Source organism: Armigeres subalbatus, chromosome 2 (genome assembly GCF_024139115.2).
Source record: "Armigeres subalbatus isolate Guangzhou_Male chromosome 2, GZ_Asu_2, whole genome shotgun sequence".
Classification (NCBI taxonomy): Eukaryota; Metazoa; Arthropoda; class Insecta; order Diptera; family Culicidae; genus Armigeres; species Armigeres subalbatus.
This window is the reverse complement of record NC_085140.1, coordinates 318,550,596-318,575,064: the sequence shown is the minus strand read 5'-3', so window position 1 is coordinate 318,575,064 and position 24,469 is coordinate 318,550,596. Positions and strand designations below refer to the sequence as shown.

At 41.7% G+C, this 24,469-nt stretch overlaps 1 protein-coding gene across 1 annotated transcript in view; it reads left to right on the top strand.

Annotated features, from left to right (window-relative positions):
* The window catches only part of LOC134212659 (out at first protein), a 261,163-nt gene extending 246,133 nt beyond the window's left edge, over positions 1-15,030 (top strand). Inside the window, exons 3-5 of the mRNA XM_062690703.1 lie at positions 95-229; positions 12,992-13,175; positions 14,185-15,030. Of these exons, the coding sequence (XP_062546687.1) occupies positions 95-229; positions 12,992-13,175; positions 14,185-14,480 (615 nt within the window). The 3' untranslated portion in view covers positions 14,481-15,030. The remainder of the gene's footprint in view (positions 1-94; positions 230-12,991; positions 13,176-14,184) is intronic.
* Positions 15,031-24,469: the final 9,439 nt, after the last annotated feature.

The window sequence follows — 24,469 nt, the reverse complement described above, 5'->3', positions numbered from 1 at the left end:
CTTCCTCCTCTAGTTACCATACATCTCGAAATAGCATTCCGCACGTCTCACGTGAATTCTTCTCTTTTTTCCCCCTTGCTGGGTCATTTTCCAGGAAGTGCAAGTGCTGAAAGCCCTGGTTCTGGGCGAGGAGGAGCGTGGCCAGAGCCAGTACCAGGTGATGTGCTTCGTGACGAAATTTCAGAAGGGAGATTTCATCACGGCAGATGCGATGGCCAAACTACGACAGGTGAGTCTTTTATCCGGTTCATTCTTTTTTTTGTGCTGGTGCTGCCTGTTTCAAAACTGATGGGATGGTTTGGGCGGAATTTGTGATCAACTGCCTTTTGTGACGATGGCCGATGCCATCCGAAGTTGGGTTAGTAATTTCCTGTGGAACTGTTTTTTTTTGCGCCGGGTGACATGTTTTCCGAAGGGGCGACAAAAAGTCTTCTCCGAATAGTTTCGAAAGTGATTCTCTTTCCGTTGCAGGGCCAGGTGATCTCGGGGGAGTTTAGTCATGAAGCCGGTGAAGAATATACTTTTTAAATAGGGATCTGAAGTAGTGGAAAACCTGGAGAGTACAAGTTCCGATAGAGAAGTATCTTATTCGCTGGGTAAACTTTGGATCACACCGCATATCGTAGATTGGGTCGTTTCGCAAGATTGCCATCATCGTATCTCAGAGCCATCTTCTTGCTTCAGTTCTAGCCAAGAAGTATGTTAAAAGTTGGCAGCGGAATGAACCAAAGTTTCATCAACATAAAAGCGCAGCTAGCGTACGAGGAAAGTGAACCATATTGTCGGCGCGTGTGTCAGGAAGTGTTTGACTTATTAAAAAAGTTAGCCCTGGTGAAGACATGTTGGAATTTTCAAATTTCATTTTTCATGAAGTTCAGGACTATAATAAATTGAATGCCTGCTTATCGAATCGCAGGTTTTTGCAAAAGAATACATTTGAATGAATTTTTGTTAACACGTTCAGTTTTCGGTCTGATGTATAAGGTTATCTTTTTTGAGATATGAACAGGAAATAGCGAACATTTTGTTCCAAACCCCATGGTAAACAACATAGTAACAATAATGCGTCCAAGATGAGCCAGCCTAGGGCTGCAAGTCTCGTTAATAAAGACATAAAAAACAATAATGCTTTCCCCACTTTCATACACTATTCTAAGATAAATATGTTTCAAAAATGAAAAACATATCTACAACAGCATTTTATTTGAAGGGCTCAAACATTTTGAGCATAACGGAGCCGTATTCAATTTATTGTATTAAATAATTCAAGAATTTTGTTAATGGTAAATCGTACATAACTTTTGATACACCTGAGATTATTGGACACAATGGACAATATAAGCCAAGCTTTCCATCGATGTATTAAAATTCAAGATCTGTGGTTGCGAACCTGACGGAAAAATAGTTTTCAAAAAGAAATCCAAGATGGCGGTCAAATTCAATATGGCTGCAACTATTGAGGATACACTCTTTCTCTTTCCAACGATATGCTGATCTCTAGGATCGGTTGAGAAATGTTGGAGATATGACAGTTTTGATGAGTCAAGAATTGACAAAAATCGAGGAGTCCATAAACGTGATTTCGTTTATAACTATCGAGGGGTCTATCTTTCTGAATTTAACTCGGATCCTTAATAAACTCGCCAAAAGCCTTCGAATGAACATAAATTTAGGCATTTTCAAGAACCTCGTGCAAATAGTGGCCCGGTCTCAGCGAGAATTACTCATCTGTTATGTATATAAAGTAAAATAGGGTAACGGTACCAATAGTGGAGGTATTAGTAGATCCACAAGAGAAAATATTTTTTTAAAAATTGATAATTATGGGAAATTTACTGTTTTAATATCTTAGTCAATAGATAAACTAATAAATTTGCTAACCAAAATGAGATAGATGTCATTTAACATCAACAATTACCAAATATTGCTTGCACCACTATGGGTACACTGGTCTTTTAGTGGCGGTAAAAATTTATTTTGGTTCCTATAGTGGTGCTATCCATTGGTTTTTTATGAGAATCGCCACTACTGGTACAGTTGCACCACTATAGGTGCAAGGGAGTCAATTTTGTTAAGGAAAATCATTGTTTTTAATAGTTTTTCAAGCGAAATCTTAAGATAATTTGCATTTAACAGGATATTCAAACCAGGACGCATCAACTGAAACCACTATATAAATATGATAAATCTCATTATAACCCCACTATCTCCACTATTGGTGCTACCTCCACTAAGGGTACGGTTACCCTAATCAACATTTATCGGTGCAAATAAACCACAATTCAAAATATTCATTCCAACCCCGGTAGAAACCTATTAGGGTGGCTCAAAAAACACTTTTTCTAGTTTTTTGATGGTCCGCCCTCTTATTCGGTTCTATTTGATGCCTTGATGCTCTGGACAAAATTTCAGCCAAATCGGTCAACGTTTGGGCGGTGCTAAGCTCGTTGGAAGTTTATGTGGAAAAATGTATGCAGAAACATCCAAAAACAGTGATTTGCAGTTGGAAGGCACAATTTACGATCAAGAACCATGATACTAATTCAGTTCTTGTAGAATTTAATACAGAATGTTATACTGAAAACCGCGAGAAGATAAGAGTTTATTAGGAAAAGATATTAGAATTTTACTGGAGTGTTGTTCTTACTTACTTACTTATGGATCCTGTACACCTCCGGTGGTGCAAAGGCCGACTTGAAAGATCTCCATCCTGAGCGTTGCCCGGCTATCGCTTTAACCTGTTGCCAGGTTAGATTTTGGTCGACTTCTTTTATTTCTTTATTGAGGCTTCGCCGCCATGAGCCTCTGGGTCTGCCTCTGCTGCGATGTCCCGCTGGGTTCCAGTTTAATGCTTGTTTACAGATTTCGTTTCCGCCCCTACGTAGAGTGTGGCCGACCCAGCCCCACTTCCGATCCCGAACTTCTGTTGCTATCGGCCTCTGGTGACAACGACGATGGAGCTCGTTGTTTGAGATCCAGTTGTGAGGCCACCAGGCCCGAATTATATACCGCAGGAATCTGTTAGTGAACACCTGCAGCCGTTGAGTGTTCTCCACTGATACACACCATGTTTCGTTAGCGTATAACAGCACAGATTTCACGTTAGAGTTGAAAATTCGTATTTTGGTGCGTTCACTTATCTGCCTGTTTTTCCAGATATTTCTTAAACTCGCAAAGGCAGCCCTTGCTTTCTTGATCCGTACGCCTTGGATCGCCTTGTCGATCTTGGTACCGCCGTCTGACGCCATTTGGCTACCAAGATATTGGAAGCTTTCAACATTCTCCACTGGTTGCCCGGCTACTGTGAAACTGGAAGGAGTCACCGTGTTTACATCCAACGATTTGGTTTTGTTGACGTTGATGACTAAACCTGCCGAAGAGGAGCGCTCGGCAAGGTCGTTGAGCTTACTCTGCATATCAGAGCACCGTTGCGGGAGTGCAACATCATCCGCCAATTCGAAGTCATTTAGGTGCTCCATGGTTATAGGCTGCCATTACAGCCCGCGGTTTGGTTCACGGTCAATCGCATCTACCAGAATCTCGTCGGTTATGATGAGGAACAGTAACGGTGATGGTATGTATACATCCTTGCCTCACACCAGCTACGACCCGTAAAGGGTCGGACAGCACTCTACACGAGAAGGCCTCGTACTGTGCCTCGATGAGGCCGATGATTTTCTCAGGAACCCCCTTGCGTCTCAGGGCGCCCCACATATTCTTGTGATTGAGACGGTCGAAAGCTTCTTCGTAGTCAATGAATACCAAGCAAAAGGACTCTTGGAATTCGTTGACCTGCTCCAGAATGATGCGGAGCGTGACAATATGGTCCACACAGGATTTTCCGGCACGGAATCTGGCTTGCTGCCGCCGGAGAGTCGCATCGATCTTCTCCTGAATCCGGGCTAGGATAATTTTGCACAGAACTTTGAGAACGGTACACAGCAACATAATGCCTCGCCAGTTATCGCATACAGTCAGGTCACCCTTTTTGGGCCCCTTCACTAAGATACCTTGCATCCAGTCGACCGGGAAAGTTGCGGTGTCCCAGATATTACGAAATAAACGATGCAGTAGTTGAGCGGATGTCATGGGGTCAGCTTTGAGCATCTCGGCTGATATGCGATCGACCCCTGGGGCTTTATTAGATTTCATGCTTTGGATGGCTGTTTGAATCTCTAGCAGTGATGGAGCTTCGGTATTGACGCGTGTTATACGTCGGATCCTAGCCAGATCATGCCGAGGTGGTGATAGCCTGGTTGGCACTTGAAAAAGTTGTTCGAAGTGCTCGAACCAGCGTTTCAGCTGGTCAGTTGGGTCGGTCAATAACTGATCATTCGCGTCTTTCACAGGCATCGTTGCATTCATATTCGCCCCGCTTAAGCGTCGTGAGATATCGTAGAGGAGGCGAATGTCCCCGGTTGCGGCGGCTCTCTCTCCTTCGTCGGCCAGAGAGTCTGCCCACGCTCGCTTGTCCCGTCGACATGAGCGTTTTACTTCCTTCTCAAGAGCCGCGTATCGTTGACGGGCTAAGACTTTGGCTCCTCTGGTTTTCGATCGCTCTATCGCGGCTTTGGCTTCTCTTCGCTCCTCTATCTTCCTCCAGGTCTCATCGGTGATCCATTGTTTTCTCTGGGTGCGCAGTTCGCCCAGATTGTTCTCGCTGGTGGCGATGAAGGCATTCTTGATCGCGGTCCATTGGTCTTCCACGCTGCCACCTTCCGGAATTTCAGCAGCACGCGTCTCCAGTTCTTCAACGAAGGACTGTTTCACCGTGGCATTTTCCAGTCGGCGTGTGTTGAATCGTTGTCCAACTCTTTCCTCCTGCCGACGAATCCGCGCAATGCGCAGGCGTATTTCGCCGATGAGGAGGTGATGATCAGACGCGATATCGGCACTAGGTTTATTCCGTACATCAAGAAGGCTCCGTTTCCATTTTCGGCTGATGCAGATGTGGTCACGGGAGACGGGAGATGAGGGAAGAGCGATCCCCCGATCACCATGTCGTTATTACCACAAAATTCTGCGAACAGCTCTCCGTTTTCGCTCATTTCTCCGAGACCATGGCGTCCCATAATGCGCCCATGGTTCGAGTTGTCGGATTCGATCTTCGCATTGAAGTCGCCCAAACAGATCTTGATATCACCTTTCGGAATTCTATCTACCACGGCATTGAGTTGACTGTAGAAGTTCTCTTTGTCTTGCAGATCGGCAGCATCGGTTGGCGCATAACATTGGATTATAGTAAGGTTTCGGACCCGTGTTCTAAATCTGGCAACGATTATCCTTTCACTTATAGGTTCCCACTTCATAAGCGCAGAGTGTGCCTGAGCGCTTAGTAGGAAGCCAACTCCGCGATGCCGGGGAGTGTGCTCACCTCGTAAACCAGAGTATAGCAGAACTTGTCCCGACGGCGTTCTGTGTTCTCCAAAGTTTGGCCAACGGACTTCACTCAGTCCCAGGATCTCAAGCTTCATGCGGCGTGCCTCATTGGCAAGTTGTGCCAATTTACCCTGCTGGGCTAGGGTTAAAACGTTCCATGTTCCTATTCGTGTCCGTTGTTTCACGCTAAGAGTCGTCGCCGTAAAATCAGTCCGTATTCTTTCATTATCGGATTCTCGAACAAATTGATGTTTCGGGAACAGTAGGTTGTTGGCCCAAGGTTCCCTATCCACCGGGATGGGGCTGCCATCTTAGGTATAGCTTCCGGGGAATAGCATTTCATACTCAGCCGCTGGATGCCAGAACAGACGCTGTTGGAGCCGCACCTCCTTGGTGGACAGACGCTCGATCAGTCGGGTCATATATGTTTAAAGTCCCACCCAACACCAGGACTAGGCTAGTGCGCTTTGAGCGGCACACGGTCGCTTTGATAGGGCCTGCTTGGGGACACATGCAGCTTTTTATAGAAGTTCAACAGAGCCCACTGTCGAACCCCACCACATCCTAGGCAGACCCCACAGGACGCACCCTCTCACTCTAGCTGATGTCAGAAGGACAACAGTGCCCAGGCTGCACTACCAGCTAAGTACGCAACCCTTAGCTGGCGGTCAATTGTCATCGGAAGACCCGTGGAAGCGTGAGTATTGGAACTTGTGAGGACCAGAGCTATGTTAGGCCCCCCTTTTAGGGGTGAATTTATTTCTTTTCTTTTCGGATATTCCTCAAGGTATTCTTCCAGATATTTTTACAGAAAATTCCTTTGGATTCCAGGAATTCCTCCGATATTCCACCAGGAGTTTATCCAGATATTTCACCAGGAACTCACCCGGAAGATCTTCTATTGAGTTCACTAGATATTCCATTAGGAATTCCGTAGCATATTCCCCCAGAAGTTCCTCCTTATATTCTCCCTGGAATTCCTTCGGATTTCCTCCAGAAATTATTCCGGATATTTCTCAAGGAATCCTCCTGGAATTCCTCCGGATATTCTTTCCGGGATTTCTCCGGATACTCAGGGATTCCTCCGAGTATTCCCAAAAGAATACATGCGGATATTCTTCCAGATATTCCTCCAAAAGTTCTTCCGTATATTCATCCAGAAATACCTCCGGACATTTCTCCAAAAGTTCTACCATGCAATTCCTCTAGAAAGTCCCATGAAAATTCCTCCAGGAATTCGTTAAGATATTCCTGCAGTATTCCAAATATTTCACTATATATTCCTCAAAGAGTTCTTACGGATATTACTACAGGAATTCTCCCGAATATTCCTCCAAATATTCTCACAGATATTCTTCCAGATATTCTTCCAAAAATTCCTCCGAATATTCCTCCAGAAATTCATCCGGAAATTTCTTCAGGAAGTCTTCGGGATATTCCTCCTGATATACCTCCAGGGGTGCCCCGGATATTCCTCCAGAAGTTCCTCCAGATATTATTAGAGGAAGTCCACTGGATATTTCTCCAGGAATTCCTCCAAATGCTCCTCCTGGAATTTCTCCGGATATTCCCAAAGCAATACCTCGGGATATTCTTGAAGGAATTTCTCCGGATAATAATCCAGAAGTACCACCTGATATTCGAATTGCTTTGGATATTCCTCCAGGAATTCCTCCGGAAAGTCCCTCAGGAATTCCTCCAGAAATTCCTCTATAATGGCCCCTAGATATTGCTCCAGGAATTCTTAAGGATATTCCTGCAGTAGTACCTCCGAATATTTCTCCAGATATTGCTTCAGGAATTCATCCTGAAATTTCTTCAGGAAGTGTTCGGGATATTGCTCCAGGAACTCCTCCTTATATACCTCCAGGAGCTCCTCTGGGTATTCCTCTAAGAAGTCCACTGGATATTCCTCCAGGAAGTCGTCCGGATATTCCTCCATGAATTCCTCCGGATATTCCTCCATGAATTCCTCCGTATATTCCTCCTCCGGATATTTCCAAAAGAATATTATTGCAGGAATTCCTCCTGATATTAATCCAGAATTACCACCTGATATTCTGGTAGAAATTGCTTTAGATATTCCTCCAGGAATTCCTCCGGACCGTCCTCCAGGAATTCCTCCAGAAATTTCTCTAAAAAGTCTCCTAGATGCTCCTCTAGGAATAATAATGAGGATATTTCTGCAGTAGTACCTTCGCATATTTCTCCAGATATTCCTCCAAGAGTTCTTCCGGATATTCCTCCAGGAATTCCTCCGAATATTCTCCAGAAATTCGTCCGGATATTCCTACAGGAATTTTTCCGAATATTCCTAAAAACATTCCTAAAAACAACGGATATTCCTCCAGGAATTAGTCCAAAAATGTCTCTGGGTATACCCCCAGGAATTCGTCAAGACGTTCCTCCAGGTATTCTACCAAGAATTCCTTCGAATATTCCTCCAGGAACTTAAACGGAAATTTCTTCGAGAAGTCTTCGGGATATTCCTCCTGGAGCTCCTCCGGATATTCCTTCTGGAATTCGTCCAGATATTCATTCAAGAATTAATTCGAATATTCCTCCAGAAATTCCTTTGAATATTCCTGAAGGAATATCCGGACGAATTCCTGGAGGTCCGAAGGGAATCCTGGAGGAATATCCGGATCAACACCTGGAGGAATATCCGAAAGAATTCTTGGAGGAATATCCGGAGGAATTACTGGGAGATATCTTATTTGTCTTATTTGTCTTATTTGCCTTATTTGTCTTATTTGTCTTATTTGTCTTATTTGTCTTATTTGTCTTATTTGTCTTATTTGTCTTATTTGTCTTATTTGTCTTATTTGTCTTATTTGTCTTATTTGTCTTATTTGTCTTATTTGTTTTATTTGTCTTATTTGCCTTATTTGTCTTATTTGTCTTATTTGTCTTATGCGTCTTATTTATCTTATTTATCTTATTTGTCTTATTTGTCTTATTTGTCATACATATTTGTCTTATTTGTCTTATTTGTCTTTTTTGTCTTATTTGTCTTATTTGTCTTATTTGTCTTATTTATCTTATTTGTCTTATTTGTCTTATTTGTCTTATTTGCCTTATTTGCCTTATTTGCCTTATTTGCCTTATTTGTCTTATTTGTTTTATTTCCCTTATATGTCTTTTTTGTCTTATTTGTCTTATTTGCCTTATTTGTCTGATTTGTCTTATTTGTCTTATTTGTCTTATTTGCCTTATTTGCCTTATTTGTCTTATTTGTTTTATTTCCCTTATATGTCTTTTTTGTCTTATTTGTCTTATATGTCTTTTTTGTCTTATTTGTCTTATTTGTCTTATTTGTCTTATTTGTCTTATTTGTCTTATTTGTCTTATTTGTCTTATTTGTCTTATTTGTCTTATTTGTCTTATTTATCTTATTCGTCTTATTTGTCTTATTTGCCTTATTTGCCTTATTTGTCTTATTTGTTTTATTTCCCTTATATGTCTTTTTTGTCTTATTTGTCTTATTCGTCTTATTTGTCTTATTTGCCTTATTTGTCTTATTTGTCTTATTTGTCTTATTTGTCTTATTTGTGGAATGGGGAATTTTTTTCTGAATGAATTTCAGTATTTACGAATGAATTCTTGAGGGTACTTCCGGAGGAGAACCAGAAGAGGTTTTCAAATAGAATCTTTTAAGGAAATTCCAAAAGGGTGGCTAAAGGATATAACCAGTTCCTCCGGATATTCCTCTAAGAAGTCCACTAGATATTCCTCCAGGAGCTCGTCCGGATATTCCTCAGGGATTCCTCCGGACATTCCTCTAGGAAGTTCACTGGATATTCCTCCACGAACTCCTCAGGATATTTCTCCTGGAATTCCTCAGGATATTTCGCCAGCAATTATCCCGGATATTCCTTCTGGAATTCGTCCGGATATTCATCCATGAATTCATTCGAATATTCCTCCAGAAATTCCTATATCAGGACGAGTGCTTAGAGGAATATCCGAAGGAAACCTTAGAGGAATATCCGGATCAACACCTGGAGGAATTCTTGGAGGAATATCCGGAGGAGTTACTGGAGGGATATCTTTTTTTTATCTTTATTAGTGAGATTTTTAGGCCTTGGCTAGTTTACCTCAGGGATATCTTATTTGTCTTATGTGTCTTATTTGTTGTATTTGTCTTATTTGTGGAATTTTAAAAGTAATTTTTTTCCGAATGAATTTCAGGATTTACGTATGAATTCTTGAAGGAATTTTCGGAGGAGAACCAGAAGAGGTTTTTAAAAATTCCAAAAAGGTGGCTAAAGTAATTTCCGAAGATTTTTTTTTCACATTAAAGCTATGTCCATTTAGAACATTCGGAATAATAAAACATCTGTATCTAGGTAACGAATTGACATACAAATAAGGTTAATACATCAAAACAAAGCTAATTTACTGTACTTTCAGGAAAAGATATAAATGCAAATCATTTCTAGTTTTCTAGTGACAATTTGCACTTTCTTCTTTATTCCTCTCATCAAACGCTGCACACCTCCGGAGACAACTTTCTTGGCACATTTGCTCCACATTTTGGTCATCTGAGTTGCGTCCCGCGCTGTTTATCCACTTTTCTTAAGCTTCCGCTTCATTATTTCCCAAAATGTCTCGATGGGCCAGAACTGCGGGTAGTTGGGTGGATTATGTTTTTATTGTTGAAATCGACGTTATTATCGCGGTACAACTGTATGACTTCCCGGCTGTAGTGGCAACTCGCCAAATCTGGCCAAAACTTCACGGGACCTCCATGGGCTTTCATGAAACTTAGTACGCGGTTTTCGAGACATTCTCATCATTTTTTTTTGGCAAATTTGTTCATAAAAGCAAACTGAATCTCGCATAAACAACTTCTCGTGCCGTCGCCATGCAGAATTTTTGACCAGGAAGCTGTCATAAATCCATTTTGACGTAGGTTCCACCGTCGATGAGCAGGATTATCAACGGGGGTGTGCAGAATTTTTTCTCTCAACTCGGCTTCCATCTGGAATAATTTTGGACTCGCTGCACGAAACACCATGAAATTTATACCACAGAAAGTGGACGCCCAGGTAAACATACCGCTGTAAAATAATTTTTGCAGCGGTCACTTTCCGTGCCGCTGTAATACAATAAATGATTCCGGATTCTAACTGGACAGAGCTTTTCATCCGACTTTCATCCCGTGACAGACTTGTCTTTCTTCGAAGCAATTCTTAACAGTCCTGTCGGAGAATAAGTCTACATTGTCAGTAGAATACTGCTACAGCACCACCATAAAAAGCTATCTTCCATTGTCGTGTAGTTCTGTGTTTTTAACCCATATTATGTTTTCACTACGAGAGAATTGGTTTTAATACAGCAGAAGCTAGCAGCAAAACATTTCTATCGTGAATTGTGGAATTTAGCGATAAGTTATCCTTGTTGTTCATGGCCTTCGCTACATTACAATAAAATACAAATAACTTTGTCGGGTAAACACTAATCTTCTCAAAGTTTTCAGCATAAAATTCTGTAATAAATTATGCAGAGTATAATGAGTGTCATAGCTCTTCATCGCAAATGGTGTATTTTAACTGCAAATCACTGTTTTTCGATATTTCTTCATATATTTTTCATATAAACTTCCAACGAGTTTTGAACCGCCAAAACGTTGACAGAATTTACTGAAATTTTGTCCAGGCATCAAACAGAACGGAGAAAGAGGGTGACCCATGAAAAAAATTGAGAAAATGTTTTATGACCCCATGGCAAATTTTCGTCTCCATGATGCAACCAACACCAACATGTACATATCGAACATTCATTCTCCCTTTCACATATTCATACCATAACCAGTACTGATAGTCATGCGAAAGCGAAAACAGCAGCATTTTCTTCTTTAAAAGATCAAATGGAAATGTACCAGGCTCCCGGTTATCTACCACATTAAGGGTTGTAAATATTCGGTAGGACTGGATGAAGGTGATGTTTTTTTTTAGGGAGACCGGGGCTGGTTGACCGAATTTCGCTTTCGGTTAGACTGGTTAGACTTATCAAAAAACGGTTTTCAATGTCATATATATACAAGTCTTGGACACATTAGAGACATATTTCCATCGATGAAAAAAATTAAGAATAAAAAAATGAATAAATGAAGAAAAAAAAAAGAAACAGACCAATGTGGCGGAAAAATCGGCCAACCAACACTAAGGCTGGGGTAGATTGGCCAAGTTTGTCAAAATAAGTGAAACACGTTAAATGAATCAGTAGCACACGCTGTATGAGTATGTTTTTTTCCATATTCAATAAAAATATCTTCCCATCGCTCTGTGTTTCGGAATTGAACTTATTCATAGAAGCCATTGATCCCGAATCTCCAATACATTTTTCGAATTGAGTTTTTTCACTTGCTCTGCATATGCACATACCGAGGTTCCAAACATTTTATTTAATTTCCACTCCGGGAGATTAATATGCAACTCTCGCTTAACTTTTCAAAAGGACCTGAGTAACATTTTTTTCATGAATTAATTATAATACAGCAATCAATAGCTTTCATGTTGTTCTGTTGATTGCGCTATTCAAATTAATTCATGTAAAAAAAAGGTTACTTAGGTCCTTTTGAAAAGTTGAGCGAGAATTCACTTTTATTCAATCGAAAAGGCTCAGGTTTGCCTTACGCATAAATATGCATAAACATTACTTCAATTTAAAGTTACAATGGACTTATGCATCAGATGATGTCATAACAAGTTGATGCACCATGCGTCTCCATCTAATTTATACCTTCACACTCTAACTTTCATATATTCAGTGACTGAGTAAAATTGTATTGTCGTCTCTATTTTCCCACGGAAATTTTACTCAATTTCCAACAAAAACAGGATTACTTATAGTTTTAATGGTCCTGCTTTTGACGGAAATTGAGTAAAATTTCCGTGGAAAAGAAAGAGGGGGTAATACAATTTTACTCAATCAAAGCGTGTATTTGCCTAAAGACGAACATTTTACTATTACTTTCCATGTCCCTTATGAGGCTTCTGTTTGAAAAACTCTTCTTGGAACAGAAACATATACGATTGTTGAACAAAATATAAATAATATAATTCTCTCTACTATATCTATGTTCCTCACAGGCTCCAAATTAATTTAAAATAATCATGAAATGACCGACAAAGGAAAGCTTTCTATTAATAACTGTGGAACTGTTAATATAATCTTTTGTAAAGCAGGTAAAGTTCCGGCTTATCATAAAAAAAAACAATGGAAAAAATGGAACAAAACCTGCCAAAGTCGTAATTTCCCTTAAATAAATGTATATTAAACTTTTGTCAGGCCAATTGATTCTGTAACGGGATTTCCACCGTCCCCAGCCAGCTATCAACAACAGAGAAATATGAGCTCACTTCGCAAATAAACTTTCTACATCCCATCTACTTACACAGCGAAACTTCCTATTTTGTTGTCAGGATCCTGCTGATGCAAAAGCGAACAAATTCATTTCCCCCTTCCACCTTTACCGGTCAGTTAATGCCGTGCAAGAGCAGCCACACATTACCTACATTATTTCCATGCCGGTCATTTCGGTGCCAGAGACCATCATCAGTTCATTATCCTATTTTTTCCATTTCTCTTCTTGGTGTGCTTGCAGAAAAATCCCAGCACCATCCGGACGCCCGAGGAGGACAAGGGCAAAGAGAACTACACCATGACGGGCTGGGTGGTCCTGGACCGGGCCCCGCCCATCTCCCGCCACATAGCACCGCTGTGTTCAGAGGCTCAAGACTCGACGTACGCGCGGGACGTCGACCTCAAGGCGTGGGCCGAACTGCCAGGTAAGAGACTGAGAGAGAAAGCGCGCAAAGCCGTCCGTAATAGAAGCAAATTCCTTTGATGGCACCAATCTGTCCCGGGCACGTGCGGTCGGTGGGCCTTTTTTACTCATTTCCACGTCCAAGAGTACGGATGCGGGCGGGCGAAACTGTTGATTCAGCGCCAAAGTTTTACCATTTTGCAGCCAGTGTCGATCCATCGCGAACGTCGGTGCGTGGAAAGACGCGTCTTAGAAGAAGAACTAACACGTGCTTCGTATTGCAAATTGGCAGGATTTTGCTATTTCCTTTTTATGGGTTTGGGGAAATGAGGATCTCGGGAAGGGGAGGGTCGGTTAATGTTATTAGGCAAGGCAGGAAAATGATGAACACATCGTTTGTACTCCGTGTGCGACACGCTTTGAAATGGGATTACAGAGGTGGGAATCAGAGGTGTTTGTTTTTAGATTAAAAAGTTTGCCAGATTCAAGAAAATGAGAATTAATTTAGATTAAGTGGAAGAGGGATGGAAGTGGAATTGCAATAAGACTGGAGGGTCCATGGAGAGAATTTTGAATAATTGTTTTTATTTAATTTCCAATGGACAACAATCAAGCGTGAGTGGAATTACACCAAACTTATTTCCCTAAAAATTATGCATGAGTTGAATCTTCCGTTTGGATCATCATATAGTTAATCTTTTTCATGATTTAAACCAGTGAATTACCTAATAGTCCAAAGAATTTCTCAAGAAAATTTAGAAGAGTTGCCCGTGGGAAATTAAGAAGATATAAACCGAAGATACTCAGATTTTTTCAAGAAAAATAAAATAACTTATCTAATATTTTTTGAAAGTATTACAAATGTCAATATCTTTTAAGTTTTTTCGTAAGGTTGCTATGAGACAACCCCACACATAAGATATGTGGTATTTTTTACAAAATAAGTTTTGATTTACGGTTGTTGTAATCAACCGCGTATTGATTGATTGCATATATTAAAACAGTAAAATTCCATCTCGTCCGTATTGCAGGCTCCTCCATATCAATCCTGGAATCGGCCGTGAAGCCGTTCCCATCGGTAACGACCGGGAGCCCCCCGTCTCGCTGCAGCGAAGTATCGGCCATTTGGGCGCCATGCATCTGCACCCTGGAGATGTGCATCGGTTGGTACCCCTGCGGGCTCAAGTACTGCAAGGGTAAACCGGACAACAATCCACTCCTGAACGGTGGTGGTTCCAGCTACCGCTGTGGCATCAAAACTTGCCGCAAGTGCCATCAATACTCGTACTACGTACGGGAAAAGCAGCAGTGCCTGTGGGATGAATGACCGCTAAAGGGCCATCGCGAGACCGACAAGGACAATTACGACGACTGGGAAAACGATTTCCAAAATCGACTAACAACGAGGACGGCGGCTGGCAACGACAGCTACAACACCGAAAAACACAAATCACTGGCAGCGACAACAGGGACAATTTCGTGTAGCTCTAGTAGAACTAGTATTAGTAACAACAGCATCACTAACAGCTGCTGTAGGGTAAGGGACTCTAACAACGGAAACGATAATAACAATAGGAATAGAACCAGAACTAGTGTTAGGCAGAGAACGATGAAGTCGGCCCCAAAGGCCGCAACCGAAACAATCAGTGAATTTAATTTTTTACTCCAAGATTATATGCCAGGGGAGGCGACGACCGCGGTGGCGGTGATGGTGCTGCCCGGAGGGAGCAGGCTGACCACAGCACGGTAGCAAAAGCAACACCATCTCCAACAGCCAGCAGCGGTAGCAGCAGCAGAACCTGATCCTGTGACACTTCTATCCAATGCGATGTAGAGATGTGTTTCGAGTTAAATGAAATTATTTTATAGCACAAATAGGTTTTAATGACTTTTTTCTCCTGTGTGGTTTTCTTCTTCTATCCGAATGCCCTTGTGGAGAGCAGTGTTTCAGCAAGTTATTCATTCGCTGCTAATAGATGGTATGTATCCTACAAGCTATATTGTATAATCAATTCTAAGCATCTCAGTATCTTCTCTTTGAATTCCATGCAAGGGCTACGAATCAGATATTCCGAAGGCAAGTATTTATTATTTCATATATGGTAAAATACCAATTCTTAGCAATCTAAAGCGTTCGCCAAATTGAAAAACTAAAATAATGAATATGTTTCCTTAACTCGGATGAAGTTCAAATGGTATACATTTGTGCGCTCACTAAATATGAGATCTACTATTACAAACCTGGTAATTCCAATTTAAAAGAAACTTGTTCCATTTCTTTCAATAGCATAGTAATTTCTATAGTTTGAAATGAAAATGTTATCATTGGCAACCAAACATTAAAGTTAAATCTGTTAATATAATGGTGCCATTATATGTTTGTTTATATATAAGTATCACTTAAATTAACCGCACGTTCATTTGATTCATCTCAAATTTGAGTCTGTTTTTTTTTAATCCATACCCCAGAAGTCGCCAATCCAGGCGCTTATTCCCTCTGGTCGAATACGAAAACTAAGTAGGCCTAGTACGGAGATACTTCCGAAAACTTGTGTTAAATTGACCGCAGGATTACCTACCCGACAGTCAACTAGACAATTCAGAACGCCTGGTATCCGACGAACACAAAGTAAAATCAGAGAGCTCTTCAGCTGCTCAGCTGGAGCAATTCATTGAAGTTTTGATGGCAGTTGCAAGAAACAAACTGGAGATAGACGGATCAGGTTAGGCGAAGATGCTGGAATTGGGGATGTGTGAGGCCCTTCCAGCTAACCTTATTGAAATCAATAGTTGAGGTTGACAAGAGCCTTGGTTGCCCGGTCGTTGGGGGTGGGGACTTACAACCCTGGAAGAATCCAAGGAAAGCCCGAACATCTCGAATTGTGGGTCCGAGATTACCCTTGGGATGCCCATGGAGCCGTTTGGATTAGATGTTCCTGAATAAGTCCCCACCTTTAAGGAAACAGATGAGTGCAGTGATGCTGGCTGGATCATTCGAAAGCGCGTCCATGATACTGGCAGGTGTCCCATAAGTATCGCTCGGCACCTGGAATTTGGGGCATCGGTATACGTAATGTTCCACAGTGTTGTGAACCCCGCAAACGTCACAAATTATGCGGAAGGGGCTCCCGTTGAAGAGAACTTGCCGCTTGTGTTCGGTTCGGAACAGAGAAAGGATTTGCAGGTCCTTTAGGTTGCTTAGGTTAATGTTGGCTTTCGGGGAGTGCCAGCTCCTCGCTCCATGCCAGTGGACTCGCTTCACTGGGGGAGACCGACGCCGGCCATCGCGTGAAGAATCCGGTCTTCTTCGATAAGGAGATGGATCCTGTATTCTGCGGAAGTTACGGCGGCGAATGAGGCGGTTTTGCGGCAAATGGCCGCTTGCACACGATGGCTAAATGGAAAGATGCCTGCTCTGCCGTAATCTGGAAAAGTGACGTAACAGCCATTTTATAACATGCATGTTTTCCATTTTTCTGTTAAAGATCTCGATGAGTAGTACTCGTTAACACCATTTTTGTAAAATTGCGTATACGTCACTTTTTCAGATTACGGCAGTGCTGGTGGGCCCTCCTTAGCCGTGCGGTAAGACGCGCGGCTACAAAGCAAGACCATGCTGAGGGTGGCTGGGTTCGATTCCCGGTGCCGGTCTAGGCAATTTTCGGATTGGAAATTGTCTCGACTTCCCTGGGCATAAAAGTATCATCGTGTTAGCCGCATGATATACAAATGCAAAAATGGTAACCTGGCTTAGAAACCTCGCAGTTAATAATTATGGAAGTGCTTAATGAACACTAAGCTGCGAGGCGGCTCTGTCCCAGTGTGGGAATGTAATGCCAATAAGAAGAAGAAGAAGAAGAAGAAGGCAGTGCTGGTGTAGAGGGTAGCAACCCGGAAGCAGTTTTACGTATGAGTTGAAGGTCGGCGACAGAGTTTCAATAAGGTTGCGGTGGGCGATACAAGTAAGATCCAAGCCGTAGAGTAGACGGCTATCAATGATAGCTTGCCCTCTCCTTAACCGGAGCATCCTGTTATTGGGTCTGTGCAGATTGGAATGCATCCGAACCAGATTAACTGTGGTCTTACAATTAACTTATACTTCGCGGGAGGCTCCGGTCGATGGACACTCCAAGAACTTTCACCATTTTCTTGTTGGGGATGGGATGTTCTCCCAACATGACGCTTGGCACGCTGCCTCCAACGGCAGACGTGTCCTCTGACGCTCTTGCTGGCGGTTATAGTGAAGCCCACAGAGCTGGCCCAGCGATGGACCGACCTAACAGCGGATTGTGTTCTTACCCGCGTGCGGCATAGAGTGTCGCCAATAATGACAAAGTCGGCATACCATTCATGGCGACAAGGAACAGCGTCACATCCGGAACGGAACCCTGGGGTACCCCAGTTTCTTTCAAGAAAGTCCTGATGTTGCCGGAAAATCTCCACTCGCTCATTTGTTGAAGGACGAAGGGCGTCCAAGTCTTGTTGAAGGCCTTGGAGATATCCAGAGATACCAGGTCGGCGTGTGTGGTGAGCTGGAAGGACTAGTTTGAGCATCACTACATATCTGTTTGCCTAAATAGATTATTTTCATGTTTCTTTCCAGCAGTTGTTCTCTATCTGTCGTGTTCGACGCACGCGATTGCAGATGAGCTCTGCTGAAAAATATTTTTCTGGTCGGTTTTTGGAGCTATTGTGAACGCATTAGCTTTGTTCTTGTGCGCTTCCTCGATTGGATTTGTTTTTGCGAACGAGCACACCACGGTACGGTATGAGTGAAATTGTTAATACTGTGCAATTCTGCTTTCCTGCAAGTTCTCCGCCGTGGAGTGATATTGCTAGTTTCGTAAAGCAACTAGAGGGCGATGTGTTGAACATCGAAACCGTGTATAAAGTGACTGAAAACCGGAGCGTATGTATTAAGTACAACACGAAGGAGGCAATGACGGAGTCACTTGCCAAAAATGCGGAAACCAAACATTGTATATACAGTGACGGAAAATCGGTGGATGTGTGTATGACGATGGCTGATCAAAATGTACACTATGTACGGGTGTTTGATCTCCATCCGGAAATTGAGAATGAAGAACTGTCTTCGACTCTTCAACGATACGGAAAGGTAGACCGAATTGTGCACGAGAAGTTTCCTGCAAATCTGGGACTAGATCATGTATGCACGGGTGTGAGAGGTGTGTACATTGACCTTAAAGAGGACATTCCCCCGACGATTGTAGTTTGTAATCGAAAGGGAAATATATTTTATGACGGACTAAAAAATAAATGTTTTGCATGCCAATCAGAAGGACACCGGAAGAATTCCTGTCCAGAGAGACTAAATCGGAATCAGCAAAAACCGTCATATGCCGGTATAGTAAGAGAAATGGACCATCACAAGGAACCGGATCCGATGGTTGATGAAATTATTGAATATGTGGAAGAGGAATTATTACTCGAGAGTCATATTGATCAGGAAGATGAAAAACCGGAACCGAAAAATCAACATGCGAGAATCGATGACGAACAGATCTTCAGGACATGTGGTATCCTCAATGCTACCCAGCTGGTAACGGATTTCAATGCAGCGATAAAAGAACAGACACGGAAACTAGCGGCGAGCCAGCGTCGGGCCACTTTCGCCAAATCAGGATCGACGGAGCATCGCCTCCCAAGGAAAAGCTCTCGTAAGAGTTCAAAATAAGTTTGTTTTTATTCTGTAACTTACTTGTTATGATGGAATATCGGCTCAGTAAAGTTTTTCTATAAAACGCCTGAGCCTATTAAATAAACTATTAAATAAAAAAATGTTTCTTTTCAAGGGGATGTAATACATTTTTATTACATCTTAAGCATTGTTGCGCCAACGGCAGGCAGTTGGTCCTGCGTGCGAAGAAACATGGAAATGAGAAAGCAAAAAGAACGATTGCTATCTACTTGTGGGCAAGCAATCGTCCTGTTGAGTTTAGGTTAAGTAATTTTTATAATAATAAAAAGCAGTCTTAGAAGAGCCATAGACGAGTTCAGATTAATTTATATCACAGCCACCGCGGACTGGCATCCTTTTTGGGTGTTAGTCCGGCCGTGTTTACCACACGTGTTTCCCCTCGTTGTAAGCGTCCTGCAAAACGTCATCCAGGTTTGCAAAGTACGTGCCCGTACCGTACCCAGGGCGGAATGCGTGCTACCAGAACCCGAGTCACCTTCTGCTTCTAGTTTGTCGCGCAGCCGCCGGTTCACCAACCTTTCGACGACCTTGGACACACAAGAGGTTAGCGAAATGGGCCTGTACATCCCGGGAGGAGATGCTGTTCTTAGGAATGGGGATAACCATCCTTTTTCGCCACTCTTCCGGGAAGGTTTGGTCAACTCACATTTGGTTCACCAACTCTGGGAACCGAATCTTGACAGAAGGCGGTAGCTTTTTGAGCATAGGGTAGCCTATCTCGTCGGGACTGGAGGACTGGACTGGACGTCACATTGCTGCTGGAGGAGCGAACGACAGCTCGGCCGCCGAAAACGGAGATTGAAGCCAGAATTTTGTAAATCCCGGGAGACCAGGAAGGTTGTTAGGGATGGCGCGCCCCCAGTGATTGCCGGTGGAATCCGTTGGAGTAGCCGTTCACCGACGCTAGTCCAGCAAAGTGTTGGCTACTTCGGTGCGATCGGTAATGGTACTACTATCAGGTGTATCAAGGTGAATGGGGGTAGACCTTCGCTTGCCACTAAGCGCGTTTACTTCCCCCCCTATTGCTGTGGATTGCGTCGGGCTGACTGAATCGAGGAAGTCGCATTTCCCTTATCAGGATGACCAGCGGGAAGTACTCGGAGACGAGCCAGCCTAGGGTTGAAAGTCTTCTTAATAAAGATACAAAAAAGCAGCGGGAAGTCTTGCTTTAACCGCCTGACGCGTTTCATCCGACCACCAGCGGAGTGCCTTTCGTTCTGCCGGTTGGTGGTTTGCGGGATGCAGGCAACGGCGGGATCCAGGACGAACTGAAGGAGAGTTGTGGGCGTGTTTCGTTCAAACGTGCTTCGGATGTAAAGGTCATATGCCTCCCAGTCGGCGCCATTTTGGCCTCCGGGTGATGTCCGGGGGAAAGACATGGACGGTAACCGAAATCGGAAAGTGGTTGCTCCCAAATAAGTCCGTAGATACTTTCCACTTGGGAGCGGATCGATGGCAATGGCCGAGTGGCCATTGAAGAAGGTGAGCGAACCATTGTTGGTGGTGCGAGGTCCGCAGTTTCGAACAATTCAAGTAGGGCGGTACCTCGGAAATCAGTCCTAGAATCACCCCAGGCCGGGTCATGCGCTTTCTTGTCCCACAAGTGTGGGGTTCAGAGAAGGAACAAGCAGACTACCTTGACATGATCCGGTGGAAGGTAGGGGCGATTCGTTCGACGTACCAGTCAAGTTGTGGACAGTTAAACTGTATGGTTGACATGTTGCTCCTCAAAATCTTGACTCCCACGTCGCCCGTCGGGGAAAAGCTAAGCTTCCCGAGTACCCCTAACGGGAAACGCTTGACTACCTTGACTCCCTGGAATCGCTTCGCGTATGTTTAGGAGAACTTTCATTTTGAGGCCTTCTTATAATTTTTGGGACATGCATGTCATGCATGATGGGATCTTCTTCAGGGCTCGATGGCAGTTAATTCTAGAAGATCCCATCCCCGGATCAAAACGTCGGCAATGAAATAAAATTGTTAACGATATAACTCACGACTGAAAGCCACTCCAAAAATCGAACTAGTTATTCAAATTTTTTGCCGGAAAGTGATTTTCTTTAAAAATTCCTCAGGAAATTGTTTCGGAATTTTCAATGCGTATTCTTAGGAATTTTCACGGCAAATTCTTTGGTAAAACCAAGAAAAAATCTCCAGAATTTCAGCGGGAAATTGTTTAAAATGTGGATTTCAACGAGAATTTTTTTATATTTCCAAGGGATTTTTTTTAAACATCTATGGGATTTTTTTTCGGTATCTGACGCAAAATGAGCTTCAATATGAGAAATCGAGACCAAAATGGTCCAGTTGGTTTAGCCTCACATGATATTTCTTGCAAACAAATCAAATTGGAACTAAAAACAATTAGTTTCCATGTTTTCAAGAAACATAGCTCCGCTCGACAAGTCATGAAACGACAGCTGAACCTTCCTTTGGGTAGTTTTGAAGTCATATGCATAAAAACTTACCAAGACTAACTATGCAGTGTTAAGTCATTTTTAGCTGCTCCATTGTTGGGTTTCCATTAAATCGCTCAAATAAGTGTTATAATATTTTTTTTTGAAATTCCTGATCATAATATCTGGTTTACAGTTCGTCTTTGAGTAATAAAACGGCCTACTTTCCCATACCAACAAAAAGGGTGCTTTAATGAACATTATGCAACTCAAATGGGTTGCATAATGTTCATTATAACACTCATTTGGGTGCTATAATGAAAACCAACATCAGAACAGTAGTTACATGACTACATTTTGCTGAATTGGCTTGGGTAAGGTTCACATAGTGTATCCTCTGCGTCGCGTAATAAATGAAATACCCAAGTAACAATCTCAATGCTTCGAAGATTTATGCTAGTTTTATAGAGGTTTTATTACGACATGTAGAAATGCTTAAAGTTTTATTTAAGTTTTATTCAGTTATCATTTAATTAGATCAGCAAGAGTACTTAACAACTATGTTTTGAATTCCAATATAAAACCACAGCTCTTAAGGTGTTATAATGCTCCTGTGTTCCTCCTCAGAGCTTAAAAATGGAACTGACATAAAAGCCGGCAGTTAAGTTATATGTTGGTTTTGATCAAGACTTATAAAAGCTGCCAAGCTTCGTAGAGTCATGTATAAAACCCACATATAACCTTAAATTCTGAAAAAGACCGGAATAGGAATACGAAGCTTGAAACTACTAACTACTATGGATAGAAACTAATTTTTCAGCACAAATTGTTTGACCCACGGAAGTTTTTTCATTTCGCTTTCAGTCGAAAATGAAAAAAAACAGCAGTTTTCTCTATGTCGTGAATTCGGAACTGTTCCGATCTCCATCTCACTCACTGAAAATACATTCATCTTATCGGGAAGTAAAGAAATAAGGCACCAATTTCTTCGCTTCTTTTTGTCAACATGCGAACTCCTGCTGAAAAAAATCACAAATCAAATACCTTTCCATTGCTCTGCTTTCAACGGGATGAACATCGGAGCCATGAGTTGAAATCCAGGAGTAGCTCCCTTATATATTTAAGTCGTTGAAAAAACTGTTCAAACAGCATTTGCTCATGAGGGGTATGAAAATATGTATTTAATCCATACATGCGTTGCCAATTTAACACGAGTAAAACACTTTTATGGTACAAAATATAACATTTAACAATTGCCACTATATGCTTTTTAATTGAAATACTTATTTTTCAAAGTACTTGCATTCGATGCCGAGGGCAGAAAAAGTTTGTTTATGATTTTTTTTATATCTGTCTACATTGTCATTATATATAAAACTACCAAGCTTTAGGTTTGACCAAGATGAAACTTGCTAGTCGTAACATGGTCTTGAAAAAGGCCAAGATAAAACCTCTAGGTGTTTGAAATGCCCAGATAGGGCCAGTTCAGGAGTCATGGTTATATAAAGGCATTTTTTATGCAATCAAAGTTTTATTCGAAAAAATGTCGCCGATATGAAAAAAATAATGAATTTCATAATCGAAATATCATGCAAAATATCTGAAATATCTGTTTCACCTTTTAAACGGTAAAATTGGACATCCTAATAAGTTTTAGGAACAATGCTTTGATTATTTGGTCAACCAAAGTGGTTATTCATTGAAATTATTTTTAAAGTAATTAACTAAGGCAATTAATTAAACTTGAAAAATTCTAAATAATAACAAATTAACGAACCGCATTGTTAAAATACTGACTATTTATCATGGTTTCACCATGAAAAATCCCTGGCATGCCTTCAAACATGCATAGAACACTTAAAGCCAGATATGAACTTTTATTGAACTGGCTGATAATAATTCTTTTATTTTTGTTGTTGACATGTAATCCATGCATTGCAGGAAGAAAAGCATATTTTTTTCGAGTACAAACAATAAACAAATAATCAACCTGAGAGTTGACAACTGTTTCATTATCGGCTTATTTGTTGTTGTATCATAGTCATGAAGTGGTTGTATCATGGTTATATAGTGGTTCTCAAAACCACCAAGTCTAGAGGAGGTTTTATGTTGCATGTTTTATGTGAGACTTGAAGTATGTTATAAAACCGTTGGTTCTGAACTGGAACGCATATTAGGTTTTAATGATTGCAATAAAACTGGGCCAACTGGCTGTAACATGGTTTTATAGAAATCTACAGGAGGTTGTGGAAACTGCGAGGACTGCATGGAAGGTTTTGAGATTAGGTTTTGAGGAACGCTATAAAACTCTGATACAACCTTAATTGTTACTTGGGTAGTTTGATGGACATGACATCAAAAATTTCCAAAGGCAAGTACATCTATCGCTTCACGGCTTATCGAACTATACAATGTGGCACGGTAACATTGAATCTGATTGTTCTCTTCAGCAACATAATTTATTGGCAAGAATGATCATATGGAATTTTTTTTTTTTTTTTTTTCCTTGTCGGGTATATTTTATTACTGCGACCATTTTTTTGATCTATTGTAATATATTCCCCTTTTTTTTCTTGCTATGTCATTATGGCGTATCGCTATTGGAAGTGATCGTCATTGTTTGACTAACAGCTTCTCCCCAACACGGCTCAGCTTTTCGAATGAAATGCACCACCGAATTAGGATTTGTTCTACCAAGCTCAAGTGGTTCTATAAGCCCCTTTTGTCTTCTTCGAAAAATTGCCGGACAACGGCATAACAGATGCTCTGAGTCTTCTTTTTATATGTCACAGAAGCGACATAGATCATTTTGAAGTTTTCCTATAAGCTTCAAATGATATCGACTCGGACAATGACCTGTAATGAGACCCGTATAAGTGCTTAGGTCTCTTTTAGATAATTCTAAGATGTTGCGAGTCATGGAAACATTCGGAGTGATAAAACGTTTCGATTGCCTGGCATTAGTTGCGTTCCTAAAATTGGTTTCTATTTTCATAGATTCCCATACCTTCAGCTCCATACGAAGAGAAGAAGTTGGTAAGCTGCAAAAGGTTCCGGTCCTGTAAACCGACTTGATGATCCGAGTCTCGCCAGCATATCGGCTTTTCGTTACCATCTATTCCACAGTGTCCTGGAACCCAATATAGATTAACTTGGTTCCGACAAGACAATTTTGGAGGACTGAATGCATTCCCAAACTTG